The 20,310-nt window shown below is 38.6% G+C and overlaps 1 protein-coding gene across 1 annotated transcript; it reads left to right on the forward strand.

Moving 5' to 3' along the window:
- Positions 1-1,708: 1,708 nt before the first annotated feature.
- On the forward strand, positions 1,709-18,580 carry LOC139717858 (uncharacterized). Its single transcript, XM_071629348.1, has 4 exons — positions 1,709-2,005; positions 2,369-2,534; positions 8,638-8,654; positions 16,589-18,580. Exons 1-4 carry the CDS (start codon positions 1,709-1,711, stop codon positions 18,578-18,580), a joined length of 2,472 nt encoding a protein of 823 aa, XP_071485449.1.
- Positions 18,581-20,310: the final 1,730 nt, after the last annotated feature.

Below are 20,310 nucleotides of genomic sequence, written 5' to 3' on the forward strand. Positions count from 1 at the left end.
GTTTGTATGTGTGCGTGTGAGTGTATATAATATGTCAGCGTTTTTATGCACCTGTGTATGTGTAATGCACTGATCAATACATGTATTATATCATTATGTGTGTTCATGTTTATGATAATCTTTTTTATGATGCTGATGTGATAAATGGCAAAGGCATGTAGAATAATATTTAATACACTTGGGTATATTGAATCTTCATAACTATGTGTGTGCGTATGTGTGTGTGCATGTGAGGGTGTGTGTGTGTGTGTGTGTGTACAATAAGATTCTCCCACATGCACGCGGACACACACACAAACAAACGCACTGAATTTTTTTTCTTTCTTTTTTTTGCCTTGAATGATTAGTCATTTGATTAATAACATGTCTTTGAACAGAATTTAAGGCATTTGCCTTGACCTCTGACGGTCAGTCAGTGCTCTGTCTCATATGGTCTCGAACCACTTTGCTCTTGTCCTCGATCCCTTGCATAAGCCAGCATCAGGAAAAGCTGAAACATGAGATATAATGCAACTATTAAACCAAAACTTCACTTTTTCTAGGTATATGGCTAAAAGCAGTGCTTTACAAATGTGCATATATATGTATTTCAGCTTAGAAACACTGGGAACTATACTGCGGCTAGCAGCCCCATACGCATTACTGCGGCCAGCAGCCCCATACGCATAGCGTCATGGGGCTGTGAACTGTAGCATACAGGATCATGACGGATGTTTTATCTCGGACAAATATCAACTTAAAATCGGGAAAAAATCTTCAATTTGAAGACTTATTAATAAATTTAAAGTATTGATAACGGAGTTCGTGCAAGGTTTGCTTTTGCAAATAGTTTCTTTCTGTTCAAATTGATGACTAAATGTGACTCGGTCGAGAGGAAACTGGGAAAGCTACACTGAATTGACGGCCAGCGCATGCACGCACAGACATCTATATCCAGTCAATGGATACGAAATTTGTGCGCAGTGATGTGTGCGCCTGCGCTGACCGTCAATTCAGCGTAGCTCTCCCAGATTCCTCTCGACCTAGTCATATTAAGTCATCAATTCGAACAGAAAATGACTATTTGTAGAACCAAACCTTGCACGAACCCTGTTGTCAATACTTCAACCTTACTTGTAAGTCTTCAAATTGAAGAATTTTTGTTCGATTTAAGGTTGACATTTGTCCGCGATACTATTCTGTCATGATCCTAAATGCTACAATCCGCAGCCCCATTACGATATGTGTATTGGGCTGCTGGTCGCAGTTTATAAAATATGGATTTTCGCAAAAACTACAGGATATTTCGAGGAGAACTTTTTACAGTATATTTAGGATGTACAAAACATCACATTTCCTCATTCAGAAAGTAGTGCCAGTGTTGCTGGAACGAAACCCATTTTCTAAGCCTCTTTTTCAGCTTCACCCCATGGCCTACTCTCTCTTAAAAGAATCGAGTGAAAATTTTCACTCTAAAAAGAGTGAATACAAAAAAGAGTGAATTTCGAGTGAAATTGGAGTGAATTTTGAGTGAAAATGCTCATTTTCACTCATTTTGGAGTGACGTGAGGGATCACTCGAAGATTTTGGAGTGATCCCTGACGTCACTCCAAAATGAGTGAAAATGAGCATTTTCACTCAAAATTCACTCCAATTCCACTCGAAATTCACTCTTTTTTGTATTCACTCTTTTAAGAGTGAATATTTTCACTCGATTTTTTTTAGAGAGATGGAAGAGCTGGTAACTAATGGTATGAAGGTACCGCTAGAGAAGGACGCGTTGTTTGCGCACGACACGATGTGTGAGGACTTGAGGAGATTTCTGGGACGAAATGATCCTGACGACCAATCACCGAGAGGTGTGGCAGAACGAGCTCAGAAGATTTCATTCCGTAGATACGTGGAGGTCAATGAACTTTATCTTGGAGAGCTGGAAGGTTACAAGTGGGATGTCAAAGCAGACGTGGAGCTCCCTGTCAAAGACATCATAAACTGTATGACTCGTGCACCAGACGGAAAGATGGCGGTGGGATCGTAATATATCCGTGGAATCTGTCTCTACTCCCCTGATGGCGAGTTACAGCAGACCGTGCTTGAGGATGTCAAAATCCGTCAATTTGGATTCCTATCTGATGGTCAAAGTGTTGTACGTGACCCAAAGAACACGGTGTCACTCTATACTCCTCAGTTGGAGAAGCTCGACGTCACGTTCGGGACGATGATTGATGATGAAAGAGGTTTTGGTGGTCTCACTGTGGATAAAGATGATAATATCTATGTGAGTTATAGGAAGCTCAAAAAGATCCAAGTATTCACCCAACATGGTGGTGAGGCCGTCAGGGAAATAATGTGTGATGGATATACACCTTGGCAATTATTCTCTTTTCAGACAACGGGGAAACTGATGGTATTAGACTTTAGAGATGTCGTGTGCTTTGATGGTAATGGGAAGAAGGAGAATGTTTTGGAGAAGAAGGGTATGGATCCCTATCCAGCAGTTTGTCGAGATGATTCAGTCATTGTGGCATGGGTGAAGCACGAGGAGGGTCTCATCAGTATCGATCGATACACGAGATATTTGGAGCATGTGCACAATATCATCACTGATTTCAAAATACAAAAACCGGAAAGAAGTCGGTACTATCTACAAGAGTTTGAGAGTGGTGAAATAGCTTTCTGCACTTCAGATAGACTCTACATATTTGAATATTGTGAAATGTCATAGACGATTATGTCATGCAGTAGCATGTTTAAAATCGATTCTTTAGTGGGACACTCTAAGTGAGTAGAATATCGTAATGAATAAAGTGTACATGTATGATAATGGACTGCACATACACGTCAATTCACATGGATATTCGTACACTTGTAATGACCGACAGTTATTTATGGATGATTGACCATTCTAAAAGTAAAACTGGGTCAGTTACGATATTAGCGCTCTAAATGATGCAACACTGTTTGGAGAAATATGCTGCTCAAATCAAATCATTGAAAGACTAATATTTACTGCAAGTACCAAAGTAGTTTTGGGGAATCTAAATCTGTAACATTTACTTACCTAGGCCTATGACTTATCAATCGTAGGCTCTTTCCATCTCGCTAAATCTGTTGGCCTCCATTTCATCTGTAGTTCCTGGTCATTCCAAGTCAAACGTCCATCCAACGTTTACTGAGTGTGTGCTTGGGAAAACCATTCAGTACTGATTTTCATGCCTTCGAATGAAACACTTTTGTTTGAGTGTGTTGACATGCCAGTTTTGGACCCATCTGTGGAGATTTAGAATATTCTGACATAAGAAAATATATTTGAATATAAACGTCCTTCAATTGGTTCTAAACAAATGGCGTATGAATTTAAGTCAGAGCACTTTTTTTCTACTTTGAGTATCACAAGTCTGATCATCACGAGAACTCACAAGGAAGTCACAATATCAGGTTTTGTATAGCTCCACCCAGCTCCACTTATGCATGGCATTATAGTGAAATGCAATGCAGGGGGGGGGGGACCCTGTTCTTTTGATGAATTGGTACAATAGCATATCTGTTTCTTGTAAACCTAACAGGGAACCCTTAAAATATGCCTTTTTCATAAACATTTCAGCCTTCCATGGAATACTTTTAGTTCTCATTGTCAACATTTTACAACTCATAATCTTCAGCCGTAATCTCGTGTTTTTGTTTTTTGTTTTACATTTATCTCGTATTCGTTTACACAAACAAATGTTAGAGTGACTATCACTTTAAAAATTGATACTGATCTTGAGCAAAACAGGTGATAGCAAAGAGAAATGAATAACTTGGTGTCAGATTTAAGGGGTTATGAAGTGAAACAAAAAAAAAATGGCTGGACAGGGCCATAAAAATGAATAAACGCACATTTTATTTTTACATTAACACATACATATTTGAGGAAGAAAGATTTGCGGTGACACCATGTGTATGTAGTCCTTAACCGGATCGTTGTTTGGCAGAAGAGCCTAGAAAGAGGAGAAACCAAGAGGGAAGCGGCATATGGGGGTTGTGAGGAGGGCAAAAAGTGAAGAGTGGGAGACAGTAATGGGCTAGAGGTTGAAGTTGCACTAGTGGAGACGGTAGAGAAAGGAACACAGAGAGTGGTAAGGAAGAATAGTGTGAGAATCAAGTAGGATGTTCGGACATCGTTAGGAGGGGAAAGATGAAATAGAAGGGAAGAGGAAGAGGAAGGAGTTGAATGTTGGAGAATCATGGAGATTGGGGAGAGCCGTAAAGATTCATGAAACCAAGAAAAGAAAAACGAAGTCGGCGAACAGTGTGGCTATGGAATGCGGAATCAATGGAGAAAGGACGAATAATCCCTCGAAGGATGGGTAAGTAGAGGAGAGATGAGAATATGTTGAGAGAAGGGAGAGAGAGAGAGAGAGAAAGGGGGGGCGAGGGGGGGGGGGGCAAAGAAAAGAAGTAAAAAAGAACAAATTGAGATTCAAGACGTAAATTAGAGGGAGCTAGTATGGATCCTAGAGTGAAATGCTGCTGAGGAGAAGGGAAAAAATTTTGGAGAGGAAATTTGATGACAGTTAAATCCTGAACAGGTTCCTGTGGGAGAAATGCAAAAATAAGAAATCAAAATGAGGTTAAAGTGTAGACCTAAGGAGAGAAGACAAGAGCAATAACCTGTGGAGAAATGTGTAAATTAATACTAGTGGTCCTGAAAAGGACCGTTGGGTTGTATGGAAGGAAGAAATAAAAGAAAAAGAAGAAGAAAGAAGAGAAGAGAACAGAGAAGGAAAGAAAAGGTAAGTAGTGTAGAAACAGACAAAAATGTAAGAGAGAGAGAGAGTGGAAAGAGAAATGAAACACTGAGTAAAGGTGCTAGTGAAAATAGAGCAAGAAGTCTAGTTATAAGAATAACTAGGAGAACCGAGGAACTTGACGTTTCGGGCAGGTTGACTGTCCTTCGTCAGAAGTGAAGGGTGATCTGAGAAGAGGCGGGCTATATATGGAGAATGCGGATCTAGATGGAAGTGGTCGGTTGAGGCGGGCTCGCAGGCGAGCTGAGCGTCGGCTGTTGGTGGAGTGTTGCGGTCGTTGATGCGTTCTATTGTTCTCGGAGTGTGTTGATGGCGGAGTATATCTGTGAGAGCTAACTTGGCTGTTAGTAGGTCGTGGCCGGAGATTGGAGTCCGGGTTAGTAGTTGGGGTGGACGCCGGTGGAGTGGATGACTTGTGTCGGTGAGGGCGTCTTCTGGAACCAGCGATCAGTGCCGTATATTAAGAGAGTCTGGCCAACTCATAAATTGGACGCCATGTCGTTACCCAGCGTACAGTGCGCTTATGGTTTTAGCGTGTGCGCTTGGAGGGTTAAGTGTGTACGCGCAGGCGTCCCAAAGGCACGGTGTTGCTTGAGAGAGAGAGAGAGAGAGAGAGAGAGAGAGGGGGGGGGGGGGAGAGAAAGGGGGTAGGTTGAGGGGGGGGGGGACATTCTTTCATTCCATCCATGTTGAACAAAGCCAACAATCAATCATTTTACACATTCAAATAGACACAATAAGCACACAGGTATACCGTATAAATAATAGGGAAGCTGTCTAAAGGACATAACTCCTGAATATATGATGAATTATTGCTGTGAAAATAAAAGAAGAATTCACAGTAAGTCGTTGTCCAGGGAACAAGAATATTGTATAACAACATGATATATAAATTTACAATTCTAGCTGTGCAGAGGATAGACGAATTCCACAGTTATTACTGTTTCGCACGTAAATACATTGTAATCATCAATTACCATCCTATTTAGTCCCATTATGTATGAAACTGACATGAAGGCCGATTAGTATGTACCTATGTACAATGTACAACATGAAAACGTCACCGATATAAAGGTATGTAAAAATGATCTAAAATTGTTCAAAAATAATATTCAAAAAAAGACATGTTGAACGAAAGCACAAGTACTGTACTTTATGAGGGATATCCTCAGTGACATCTGTGCCAAATAATAATTAAAAAAAACCCACACAAATAAAGATGTCCTAATGGCGACCGGTGTTCCTCCGCCATATTACATTGTTCTCTCAGCAGGTGTAGAGTACGTCTTGACAATGTTACACGACAGTTTCACATAATTGGCAGAAAAAATGGCAAATTTGTCACTAAATTTGATGCGTCGAATGTTTACTTTCCTTGAATTAGGTATGAATGGATGTCTTTTATTGTTTAAGAGAGGAAGTATTAAGGAATTTGAGCATTTTTACTTTTGCTTACTTCTCACTACTTTTTACTTACTACTATTTTCATGGCAACACTTTCAACGGTTATTTTAAAAAAAATATAAAATTCTGTCATTTCAGTATTTTCACCTACCTTTGACCATCATGGCCAAATCTTTTCCTATCACGCGTCATTGTGTAGTAATGAGGGTATGCAAATACGTGTACCATATTTTGTTTTAAGTTTGTGAATTGGGTAATTTCCAAGGTATTAAGGAACTGCATGGGTAATAGTATTTCAACAATAGATAGTAGAATTTTAATATTACATTTTATCTGACATTGATCCTTGACCCTTACCCCCCTCCCATACCCCCCCCCCCCTAAAAGAAAATAAAAATAAATACAATCACGAGAAAATCACGGTCAGGCAGTAAGTTTCGTTTGGAAATACCTGTACTTATACCTCCAGATATTGCATATAGATATGGGGGAAATAGTGATATTTTAGGAATTTAACCATTATATACATGATTTTGACCTTTCACTTTGAGCGTGTTTACACAAAAGTTTAGGCCCTATAAGCTAAGAACAAAACTTCGTCCACTCACACAAGCATACATGTCAAGTTTCATTACCTCAAACGGTGTCCACAATATTGATTGCGATATGAAGGACAGACGGAAGGACGGACGGACGACCAAAACAAATGCCTCAGGCAACACTTTCTTATGTTATAGATGGCGGAGACATACAAATGTGAATCAAAACTTGGATAGTCTGAAAGACACCGCGAGGAATCCAAAGAAAACAAATCAGATATATATTTTCCCGTCGCACTCTGATTTCCCGCTTTTTCCTTTGTTTTGGATCTGTCGGAAAGCGGTGCATCATTACACTAAGAGCCAGGTCGGTTCGCGCAACGCCATGCTGCGCAGGTAGGCATGACGAATCTTCAGTTTATGGCAATAAGATATCAAGATATCTTTCGTGTTGTACCTTCTATTTCAATAAAGTTGACAACCTTACGGCAATGACATAGCCCCACTGCACCATGACTGATATTCAGGGGAAGTCCCCAAGGCAAGCAATATTAGCGCGTAGCTGCGCGTAATGAACAATGGGCACTGCGTATGAGCTCTGCTCGCGCCCGCGTGATTGACTTTGGTAACGACATGGCGCCTGTAGGTCACGGGACCAGCTTTTGACCAATCACAGGCTTCAAAACACCTAAGCCGAAAACCGAGTTGGCCAGACTCTCTTAATATACGGCACTGCCAGCGATAGGTGTGGTCGTGAGTGGGAGGCGCGGTTGACGTCGTGGGCGCTGTTGTGAAGAGGTGGGGGAAGAGATATGAGAGGAAGAAGTAGAGGGGGGAATGTGCTGTGGAGAGAGTGTGTTGTTGTTGTTGTCATTGTTCCTCTCCAAAATTTTTTCCCTTCTCCTCAGCAGCATTTCACTCTGGGATCCATACTAGCTCCCTCTAATTTACGTCTTGAATCTCAATTTGTTCTTTTTTACTTCTTTTCTTTGCCCCCCCCCCTCGCCCCCCCTTTCTCTCTCTCTCTCTCTCCCTTCTCTCAACATATTCTCATCTCTCCTCTACTTACCCATCCTTCGAGGGATTATTCGTCCTTTCTCCATTGATTCCGCATTCCATAGCCACACTGTTCGCCGACTTCGTTTTTCTTTTCTTGGTTTCATGAATCTTTACGGCTCTCCCCTATCTCCATGATTCTCCAACATTCAACTCCTTCCTCTTCCTCTTCCCTTCTATTTCATCTTTCCCCTCCTAACGATGTCCGAACATCCTACTTGATTCTCACACTATTCTTCCTTACCACTCTCTGTGTTCCTTTCTCTACCGTCTCCACTAGTGCAACTTCAACCTCTAGCCCATTACTGTCTCCCACTCTTCACTTTTTGCCCTCCTCACAACCCCCATATGTCGCTTCCCTCTTGGTTTCTCCTCTTTCTAGGCTCTTCTGCCAAACAACGATCCGGTTAAGGACTACATACACATGGTGTCACCGCAAATCTTTCTTCCTCATTTACTTCACCATGCAAACCTTCAAACAACACATACATATTTACTTGCATGTAACATTGCTCAACACAAGTTATAAGAATATTATTAGTCTGATACACGTTACCATGCAGGCTGACTAGAATAATCTAGTTTCTAAGATTGATTTTGGCATACACCTCGGTTTGGTAGAGTAAGGAACAAACAGAACAATTCGTTTTGATGTTGAATCCGATTGTTTTGCTCTGTTTGTATCAATGTGTTAGTCTTCTCAATAATGCATTGAGTGAAATTGTAACTGAGGTACAAAATTTGTACAACATTTAATGTTATTATGTATGACCGGTAGTGTAGCCTCGTTCTTGAACCCAGAAACTCACATCCCGCAGGACTAAAATAGCCCATGAGGATGAACAGTGGTTTTATGTTTCAGCTTTAAGAGAGCAATTCATCACCTGTTCATGTTGTATCCGAACATTTGTGCTATGTTTGTTTCCTGTCCATAGATTTGTGTGTAAAAGTTTTGCACATTTGACTCACTGGCACAAAAGGGTTCTCAAGTCGAAACACGCTGTGGTTATCAGCCATGGAACTGTCTCCATCATCCTCCATACGCAGTTGGTATATAATGTTTTGTTAAGCTAGAGACTATGAAAATTTGTATAGATGTATTGCGTGAGACGTGACTGCTTGGGTAAAAGAATTCTACTAGATTTTTGTGATAAATGATCGTACAGGCCATGTTGTTAACAAAATGAATGTGTCCGTCACATTTCCTTTTCCCTTTTCAATTAATCCCTCATCGTCTCTGTCTCTTTCTCTGTCTCTGTCTTTCTTTCTCTTTCTCTCTCTCTCTCTCTCTTATCTTTTTTTCTATTTCATATACATTTCTATCTGCTGATATTTCTTGTGGTCTGCTGTAGATCATTTCCCTTTGGTGACGTATTGGAATTACAGACGTCACTTGTTGTAACGGAGGAGTTTGAGGTGATGCATTTTAGTTTCAAATGGAATGATCGAGAAGCAGTAAAACCAACACTAACTAATTTGAAGTTAAGAGAAATACTTTGATCGTTAATTTGTAGCATAGCATCAAAACTATGTTTGAGTAATGTCATATACTTATTGTATAACCAAGTCGACATGGTATATATTTATGATTGTAAGGCCAATTTCGCCCATTCATGGAGTTGTCATAGTTATAGCTAAAATGCAAATGATTAAAAAGTACATTTTTGAAGATGTTGAGCTAATATCATCCAAGTTTTATATTACATGCTCTTTTATTTTGTCATTAAAGTGAAACACATTGGTTAATGCTGGTAGTATAAAGCGTTAAAATGGTTCATAATTCTGATTGGCATTCTTTTGCAATCCTTTACAGCACATTTTATATGGTGATAGTATCATTACCCCAGCCAAGACAAAACGAGAACTTCTGTGTACCGATACTTGGAGCGAAAATAAAAAAAAATAGATAAGAATTAAAGTTACAGAACTGTGTATTGTTTGCTGTAGCATGACCGAACTGTTATTGTTTCGATATAATCACTTCCTCCGCATCACACCTTTAAGAAATCTGATCATAATATATCTACCGCCTTATGGTATATATACCATTATTTCTCGTCTTCTTCTTTGTGCTGTCTGTTCTTCTCTCTCTCCTCTCTCTCTCAAGAACTGAAACAGTCTAGGGTTTCACCCGATGTAACTTTAATCGAATAATAATAAGCATGTGTACCAAAATAACTTGTAATCTAGGTCTATTCATATACTCTGGTTCTTTTACATGTCCAATTTGCATGTTTTTTGTTGTATGCTTGCAATTATTTGATAATCCGTACTTCCCTGTGTTTGTTTTTCATACGTCGTGGCAAAAGTTCATTAAATCGCTAATACGTTTTGAAAATTTCGTTTCCATGTTTCGATGTGCATTTGTGTTTGTTTGGTTATTCATGTATGTGTGCATTACTGTAAAACAAACAAACAAACAAACAAACAAACAAACAAACAAACAAACAGTCATTCCGAACAATGCTTATGAAATTCTATCTTTATAGGGCAGACTCTATCAGGTCGCATCGGCAATAAAAGATCAATCGGCCTTAAAGGGATCGTATACTAGTAGTTTTGGTTTAGACCTAATTTCAGGTTTCTAACATTTTTTTTTGGTAAGATATTGAGAAACCTCTTATGAAAAAAGTTAAAAGCCCAATTCTCATCTCCACCAATACTGTACCATCCCTTTAATTTCGCCAATGTTTTGGGAGCATTAATCGAAGTAAATGATACGGGAATAAGCTTCTCGTTAGATTCTTGATACCATGTTCGCATTCATCCTATGGAGTGTGATCAAGAATGGAAGAATTATTAATCTGTTTGATTGATACTTAGAGTGATCATAATTGCTTCCTTTCTTCTTTTTGGTCATGTCACTACACTATTATCATTATCATAACTACTACTGCTGGTGATATTACACATCCACTTTCTGCTGCTATGTCAATAACTGTCGCGCTAATCTTATCGTCAGTGTTTTCTTAAAGTATTCGATTCTACTGGGTAAATCACAACGGCACATTGTATACAGAAGTAAAGACTGCAGCTGTATTTGTTATATTCCCTTTGAATGTTGTTAGTAATCCTCCCAGAATGTCACAACTTCTTTTAGCTCATCTTGCCTTGCAGCAAAGAAAGAGAGAGAGATAGAGAGATAGAGGGGGAGAAGGTAAGCAAATAGGAAGGGAGAGAGGCTGGGAGGGAAAAGACCAGAAATAATGGCCAATGAACGATATCTGGCGCCCTTTCTATAATTATGACAACCAGAGCCCATCATTACATGAAGGACTCTGATGACAGCTCAGCTATTTGAACACACCGATATGGTGCACAGATGCACCCAGTCCATATACATCAATTGGACTGTGGTGAAAAGAGACTTCCTCACACGATTTATCTCTGATTCGTTAGTTAACATTTCGTGGAAACATGATTGGCGAGGTCAGGCATTCTTTATTTGGGTGTTTTGATGTGAATGTCAACGATTGTGTACTTGCCGTGCTGTTTGTCAAAAAAAACTGATACCATAATCACTTCGCTGTCATTTGCTGAATTATCGATGCAGTTAAATGATTTTGTCGACAGTAATATTTAGCATCAACTGGCAGTTACATTACCAACTACCGGTAAAAGAGGTTACCGATCGCATGATTCAATCAATATAATTACATTTTATGTATAAATAAATAAATAGATAAATAAATAAATAGATAAATAAATAAATATATATATATATATATATATATATATATATATATATATGTGTGTGTGTGTGTGTGTGTGTGTGTGTGTGTGTGTGTGTGTGTGTAAACGTTTATGTGATAAAGCTCGTAGGTATGTTTGTGCTTGAGTGAAATTGAGAGTGAGGTGAAAAGAGAGTTATGATGAAACAGCACACAACAATGATAGAAATCGATCAGGTATGAAGTAAAAACAAAAACAAAACAAACAAACTTCCGTGCGACTTTGATTAACACGTACGTACACACAGTAATCGAACCACAGCACATACACATCTCATGGTAACATGAGAGATATCCAGATTTGAGTTTCTTCAGTTTGTCTCCCTCTACAAATGAAAATTTGTAGAGGGAGGAAAACTGCCCGGAAAGCAGTAGATGACAGGTTCAAGTCCCACTGGTTCCTTTTTTCCGACATGTTTGTTACTTTACAGATCAGCAGTTGCGATCTTAACAAATTTTCATTTGTAGAGGGAGACAAACTGAAGAAACTCAAACTCTGAGCCTTCACCCCTCTGATTAATATCTTTCTTTCATTTATCCTATGCCTTGTCCGTCTTGGACTACTTAACATAACAATGTCGGAATCTCGAAGCTTGGGTATTTGTTCCATGTTCATCGTGTCACTGCCGGCAACCAGGGACAGCCTGATGGTAGTGTCGCTGCCCGGAAAGCAGTAGATGCCAGGTTCGAATCCCACTGGTTCCTTTTTTCCGGCATGTTTGTTAATTTACAGATCAGCAGTTGCGATCTTTAAAAAATTTCATTTGTAGAGGGAGACAAACTGAAAAAACTCAAACCTGAGCCTTCACCCCAGCAGCTGGCCTCTGAATAATATCTTTCTTTCATGACAGATATTCTGTTTAATTCTTGCCTTTAACAAATCTGCAGGAGTGAAGAAGAAATTTGTTTGACACGAGTTTATACCATGAGGGTAAACTCTTCAAAAATAAAAAGATAAAACACTTTTCGAACTGATGAGTTAACTTTTTCCATGAAAAAGTGTAATTTCCCGCAATCTCATTTATTTTTCTTGTCGAAAGAGAGATATAGGCCACAAAGACACGGTTTATGCAAATTAGTCGCGGTGATTGATGACTATGATTTGACTAATAAAACACAGCAATTAATATATATATATATATATATATATATATATATATATATATATATATAGTCAGAAGAAGCAGGTGCAAGTTAAGTTGAAGGACATAAGACCATCCTTTTGCATAGCAATGCTAAATCAATCAATTTAACTAAAGGAAAGTCAGTGGAGGTTCATGTGCCTCATGTTATCACCTCATGATAATCTCAATCGTCCGATATTAATCTGGTTGCTATTATCATTTCATGAGCATAATATGTTAAACTTCGAAATATGTTTCATTCTACTTTTTTTTTCTTATTTTATTTCATTTTATATATATATTTTTTTAGGATGGTGGTGGAAGGGATTCTGATTTTGATGACACTTCATGGCCGGCGCCACGTTTTTCAAAAACAACCCCCTCTCCCAAAAAACAAACAAACAAACAAACAAACAAAACAGCGTCAACTTTGACATAGACTGGAGCTTCACTGCACTCCTGAAAAATATTTAACATGAGTAGGAGATTCTGTATCAGTACTAACCATGTTTTAATCCTCCACCGAGTCAAACTCGTTACTATATGGTACCATAATCACATTTGCTTTTGATGCTTAAAACTACCAATAAAGATTAATTATTTAGTCCAATGTTTTCTTTGCCAATAACTGTCAGCTACAATATTAACTAAAAACCCGCTACCAGCAATACACCCCCCCCCCCAAAAAAAAAAATGGAAAGAACAACAACAACAAAAGTATATGACTGGTAGGGATCAGTTCACTCAATTCGAAGCTTTGGCTTATGACATGGCAGGGATGACATAAGTGTTTCTAGTTTAGTGATGAAATATGAAGGATATGTATTCTAAATAATATGGCTACTCTCTAATCCAACAGATTAAAAAGGACAAGTTTTTTCCCTGTCCATGGTTGTTGATAAAGGGCATCGTTTCAGATTAATAAAATATATATCTTCGGCAGAATGTCTCACAAAACTAACCAAGTTAAAAGTAAAACAAATAAGCAAACAAACAGAAAAAAAATGTCAAGAAGATACTGCTATGTTTTACAGTTCAATATGAATGTTTCGGAGATTGTTGATCAAACATAATATTCTCCCCCTCCTATAACTTTATCAAAGTCTTTTGCAGACTGTGAGATGCATACATGTCTAAAAATAAATGTTTACTTCTGGCGTGAATTTACCCAGGACCACGTGCCAAACCCTAACCCTAAACCACCCCTCCCACAACTTCAAAAGGTTGCGGTATCCTCGTTAACACCATGCAGCATCAAGTGGAATGCAATAATCATATATGCTTACAGGAAAAAACAAGTAATAAAGTTTAGTTTGCTACATGATATGCTACATGAAAAAAAAAAAATGATGATTATGTACCAAAAGGATAAAAGACGAAATTTTCTGAATAACCTATTGTCTCATTCTACTCAGATTCTAGTTGAAGTGATCCCTTAAAAAGGCGACTGTTGTTGATATATTTCTCTTTTGAGACAATGTTCATCAATGTCTGATGAGTAGCTCACGATACAAAGTGCATTTCATAATGCGCTGTTTATTCATTCACGCGTATGATATGTCACATAAGTTCTCTATTATAGAAGCGTTCAGAGTGAACGGTCACGATGAATGTGCAGACATTCTTCTTCAAACTGCTTGCATCGCCGCCATTTTGTCAGTGTTACATAGTGCACCTCTCTGTTCAAAAGCTTACTCTTCATATTTTCTTTGGGTCTTGGTCTTAAAAGTAAGACCATATTCAATATATGAAAGTGTTTGCCTTCGTTTAACAGACAAACAGGTTGTGATCCCATACTTCCAAGCAGGACTTCGGAACCATAGATCAGCAATATTGAACCCGGAAGTACGGCATAATTGGTAAGCATACGAAACGATATACACGCATGCATGATTCTTGTGGCTGACACGTAGTTTTACAAATTTGATCCATGTTTATTGAATAAGCTTACGATTGATTCTCCCTTGTTTGTTAGGTCAGCATTTCTATTATTATTTTTGCTGCTTTTTTCAACTGATTGACAAATTGCCCTAAATCGACGTAAATAAACACTGAATTGATCATTCCTTTAGAAGTAGCCATGATAAATGTCATGGGCGTACATACTCGAGCAGGATTCGAACCACCGACCTTCCGCCCGACAGCAAGTGCTAGTTCTAATCCATATAGCATGCATTACTGCGCGGCATCATTCAAATTCATGAAATTCTTCCGTCGTGATGTTTTCATCGCAACTGATCGACGCATATAAGCACTGAACATTGCTGAATTGCTGCTTCTTTTTAAAATGTATTTATCAGTATCTCCCACAAAGTGATGCCTATATGTTGTTGTCGTAAAATGAAATAAAAATTGTATTGAATTGACTATATATCATTGTCTCAGGAATAGGACTTTATCCCAAATTAGTGTGAAACGATCGACGTTTGAGGGATTGGGAGACATTAGTAGAACGTGGAACAGGTCAGACCTCTTTAGAACTTCCCTTTTTACTGTATTAACAGTGGCCTACTCAATCACTTCCTCTTCATAACTTAAACGACTGAAACTCCAGAGAGAGGTGGCTATTCAGGTTTATTTTTGAACTTTTTTATAGCGTCTGCAGATAAATGACAAATTTACTCAAAGAGCCTTTGTTGTGATGTGCAGCTATAATTGGTTCATGAAATTATGATGTTAGACATATTTCCTTGATTAAAAGATGCATTTCAACGAATCTGAGTCCCCGAAAGTTGTTAACATGACAACAACATTTTAGATACATCAGCCGAGTTGGTAATAATTTGTAAACTTTAACTTAGCGCCTAAATATGCTTGTAATGGGCAGAACTGTATTAATAGAGTATCCACACCTCAGGATGTTTATATCGGTAAATTTTTACGGCGATGTCAGCGTCCTCTTCCTTGTTCTCTTTCTCTTGTTGCACGAGTTATTTTTCCCCTGGTGTCAAAGATTTAATTGCTGTATCATTCTTTAAAGAAATAATTCCCACAAAGTTTACTCATTCCCACAAATACCAATTAAAGAATCACATTTCACAAGACATGTACCATAATTTAGTAAGACCATCTGTTTCACTATCCTGAGTAGCTCTCAACCGACGTGTTTTCTTTTTCTATTCTTCAGTCTGTTAACTGCCCATTGCAAGCATAAACTTCAATAATGTTTGGATATACCTTTTGTGTGTTAGAAAAAAATGACTGTATATCATTTTTATTTTGTACCATTATGCTCAATGCAGAAAATTCCGAATAAATTGAATTGCATTGAACTGAATTGAATTGAAATGAATTAAATTGAGATGAATTGAATTGAAATGAATTAAAATTAATTGAAATGAATTAAATGAATTGAATTATTGATATCTAATAACTTGGAAGCGAAAATCTAGCATTCGTTACAGTTAGCAGAAGCAAGAAAGTGCAATGGGCCTAAAAAAAGACTCGGACTGATAGGATGCTCTTTTTTCTCTTTTTGTTTATTGTTTGAATGATATTCCTTTGCTTGATTATCGTGTGTGTTATTGGGCAAGATCGGGGGGGGGGGGGGAGTCTTCCAGAATTGCGGTACGTATAGTGTATGTATTCAAATCAACAATGAAGGATGTTATATTGGACGAGAAAATAATGAAAGCATCCCATCGAAGTTTACACAAATTGTGATCTCCTTAAATGAACCACCAAAATTAGATTTATTGAGGCCGGTTTTAAAGCATTCATAGAAAAATATGTATATAGTGAACATAAATTTACACAAATCTATTAAGATGCGCTTCATTACTTAGTCCTTTATTACGAATCCAAACATTTTACACCCTGCTTCCCACCAACCTCTCTTTTTATCTTGATAAATGCTAGTATTATATTTCTTGTTGTACTCGTATGCTTTTTGTTTTATTTCGTTTGAATCTTTTGCTATTAGACAAACAGACACCATGACAACGTTTCATCAAATCAGCAGCGAGAATCTGGAGTGTCCTATCTGTCTGACACTTTTCAACCAACCTAAATCACTGACATGTTCTCATATCTTCTGCAAAGACTGTTTGGAACGTATCTCTCAAACTCAGACAAGCCAACAAGCTATAACATGCCCTGTATGCAGGAAAGAAACGCCCCTACCCAGTGGAGATGTGGGTAAGTTACAAACAAACGTACCCCTGAGTTCTCTCGTGGACGAAGTAAAAACCAAAAGTCCAACATGCACAGCTTGTAAGATGGACGAAAATCCACCAGCTGTGTCCTACTGTCAGGACTGTGGGAAATATATGTGTAAGTTATGTGACTCAAAACATTCCGGCTGGACACCGTTCTCCACTCACACAGTGGTAGCCATGAGTGAGATGGTTTCGGGAAAAGTTCCGCTTAAGAGACGACGGAAGTGTACGAAACACCCCAACGATGATGAAGAGTGTTTCTGCACCGATTGTCGAGAGTACGTCTGCCATAAATGCGTCGTGTTAAAGCACTTACAAGGAGGACACCAGATTGAAGAGGCAGCTATCCATGAGGAGAAATTGATGGAAAATATCAAGGAATTACAAGAAAGGACAAAATCAAAGAAAACAACCATTGAAAATCATATAGATTTCATAGAGACACAACGAAATGAAATAACAAACATGATGAGAAACCTCAATGATGACATTGACAAGACCTACGAGGAATACATACAACTATTGTCAGCCAGAAGAGAGACCCTGAAATGTCAAGTGAAACAATTGTCTGAAAAATTCGAGAAGGAATTTCAAGTCATGGAGGAAGAGAGTCGCCAAACAATTCATCAAATGTACGCAATGGAAGAGCTGGTAACTAATGGTGTGAAGGTACCGCTGGAGAAAGACGCCTTGTTTGCACACGACACGCTGTGTGAGAACTTGAAGAGCTTTCTGGGACGAGATGATCCTGACGACCAATCACCGAGAGGTGTGGCAAAACGAGCTCAGAAGATTTCATTCTGTAGACACGTAAAGGTCAATGAACTTTATCTTGGCGAGCTGGAAGGTTACACGTGGGATGTCAAAGCAAAAGTAGAGCTCCCTAACGGAGATAGCATGCAAAGTATCACTCTTTCACCAGGCGGTAAGGTGGCGGTGGGATCGAGTAACGGCGGAATCCATCTCTACTCCCCAGATGGCGAGTTACAGCAGGCAGTGCTGAAGGATGTCTGCATCTGTCAGTTTGAATTCCTGTCTGATGGCCGATGTGTGGTATGTGATACAGACAACGAGATGTCACTCTACACTCCACAGTGGGAGAAGCTTGAAGTCACGTTCGAGATGATGATTGAGGATGAAGGAGTGCTTGGTGGTTTCACTGTGGATAGAGATGAGGATGAAGGAGTGCTTGGTGGTCTCGCTGTGGATAGTGATGAAGATGAAGGAGTGCTTGGTGGTCTCGCTGTGGATAGTGATGAGGATGAAGTAGTACTTGGTGGTCTCGCTGTGGATAGTGATGAGGATGAAGAACCAGTGCTTGGTGGTTTCACTGTGGATAGAGATGATAATATCTACGTGAGTTATAGGGAAACCAAAAAGATCGAGGTATTTACCCCACAGGGTGGTAAGGCTGTCAGGGAAATAATGTGTGATGGATATACACCTATTCAATTATTCTCCTTTCATACAACGGGGAAACTGATACTGAACGATGGATCAACAGTCGTCTGCCTAGATGGTAAGGGGAAGAAGGAAGATGTCTTGATGAAGGAGGGTATGTGTGCTTGGCCAGCTGTTTGTAGAGATGATTCGGTCATTGTAGCCTGGGTGAAGCACGAGGAAGGTCTTGTCAGTATCGATCGCTACACGAGAGATTTGGAGCACGTGCACAATCTCATCACTGATTTCAAAATACAAGAACCGGAGGCCAGAAATTGGTACCATCTACAAGAGTTTGAGAGTGGTGAGATTGCTTTCTGCACTCCAGATAGACTTTACATATTTGATGCGATATTGTGAAATGTGATACACAATTTTGTCATACAGTAGCATGTAAGAAGAATGAATTCGTTGGTGGGATTTACTCTCAGTGAGTACAATATCGTAATGAAAATCAAGGTTTGCATGTGTGATAATGGACTGCACATGCATGTGCCGCGTCTACTAACATGAATATTCATACACTTGTAATGACCTTAACCATGTCGAAAAGTTGAAGTAATTTATGGATGATTGACCATTTCTAAGGTAAATCAGGGCAAGTTACAACATTTGTTTTGCAATATTAGTGCTCTAATGATACAACATTATTTAGAGGAAAATGCCTTTCAGATCGAATCGGTAAAATGCTATCATTTACTGCATGTACCAAAGTGGTTTGGGGATTATTGTAATGACGCAGGTAAACAAATTATTGGGGCAAATTATTTGTTGAATAGGGCCCCAATTTTTTTTTTCTCTCTCTCTTCTTTTTTTAAAGCACAACAACATCAGGTACACAATCCCTGCGGCGCAGGTCTATGAATGGGTATCAAAACTTACTTGTAGTGTATATTTATAATTTTCCATTATATATAAACTCATTTTATAAATTGCTTGACAATGCGATACTAATCATCCATGAATCATGGATTTTGTCGATGTAATTTGTTTGTCTAGCAGAGCATTCTGGCTTTGGTAGTTTTCTTTTTGGTCTTAAGTGGCATGAACGTTACTATACCGTGAGGATTCTTTTTGCGAATAAAGGAATGAAACGGGCTATTTACAGCGGTGACACAAGACTAAAGTCTTGGAGTGTCGTTCACCAGATTGAACTATGATCTGAAGAACGACCTCTTCCGGGAAAGAATGCGTGCACATTGTAAATCTCCAACCTTTATTTCCCTAATCGACAACGAATTCGCAGAACCTGAGGTGGAATACAGTGCATGGGAAGCGAAAGCGATCTTCAGCTGTATACGATGGCAGCTTAAGAGGCTTAAGGATGAATTTGACATCCACGAATATTTTAAATCCGATATAGATCGATATGTTAAATCATGTAAAATGTTATATTCTGTAAGGCCGCATTGAAAATTATGTTACCGTCAGACTACAATCTGTGAACATCGATTTTGTTTTGTTTTGATCAGATTTTTACCTGTGAACTACAGTAAACAGTAAATATACACAATGTTTCTGTGCTTACCATTTTATTTTATCATCATCACCTTCATTTTCATGATCACATTTTTTTCTTTTTATCATCACACTTTCATCATAATCATAATTTAACATATTTCTAATAGTATCTATCATTGTCTATATGCGCTAAAATATTATGAAAACTGAATGCATTATATTCAGATTTTTTTTCTCCATTTTGCTTAACTAAAGTAGGCGTCGATAGGTTTCCTGGGCTGCCACATGTTCGAGCACCCGCGTTAGGTTATCATTTGCAAATTTCGTAATTAGATATATCTTGGTATTAATGGTATCAATGTACACGTTTATCTTTTCTCCTTAGAATCATGTACATTGAAATCTATACATTGATGTTTTGTGAGGTTTTACTAAGAAGAATCTGATTCATGTACGAAATTATGTTGAAGAAAATAATTCAAACAAGCAAACAAACAAACAAAAATCTCCCATCAATTTTAGAGAGAAACTGTCTGCCATGCTCGGTATCAATGAAGACAGAATACGAGCGTGTTAAAAGCGGGAATGTATTAAATAAGTTTCGAAGTAATATTGTTCATCTCCTTTCG

The sequence above is a fragment of the Diadema antillarum genome, unplaced genomic scaffold (assembly GCF_040938485.1).
Source record: "Diadema antillarum isolate AM-2024a unplaced genomic scaffold, OU_Dant_1.0 scf00000084, whole genome shotgun sequence".
NCBI lineage: Eukaryota > Metazoa > Echinodermata > Echinoidea > Diadematoida > Diadematidae > Diadema > Diadema antillarum.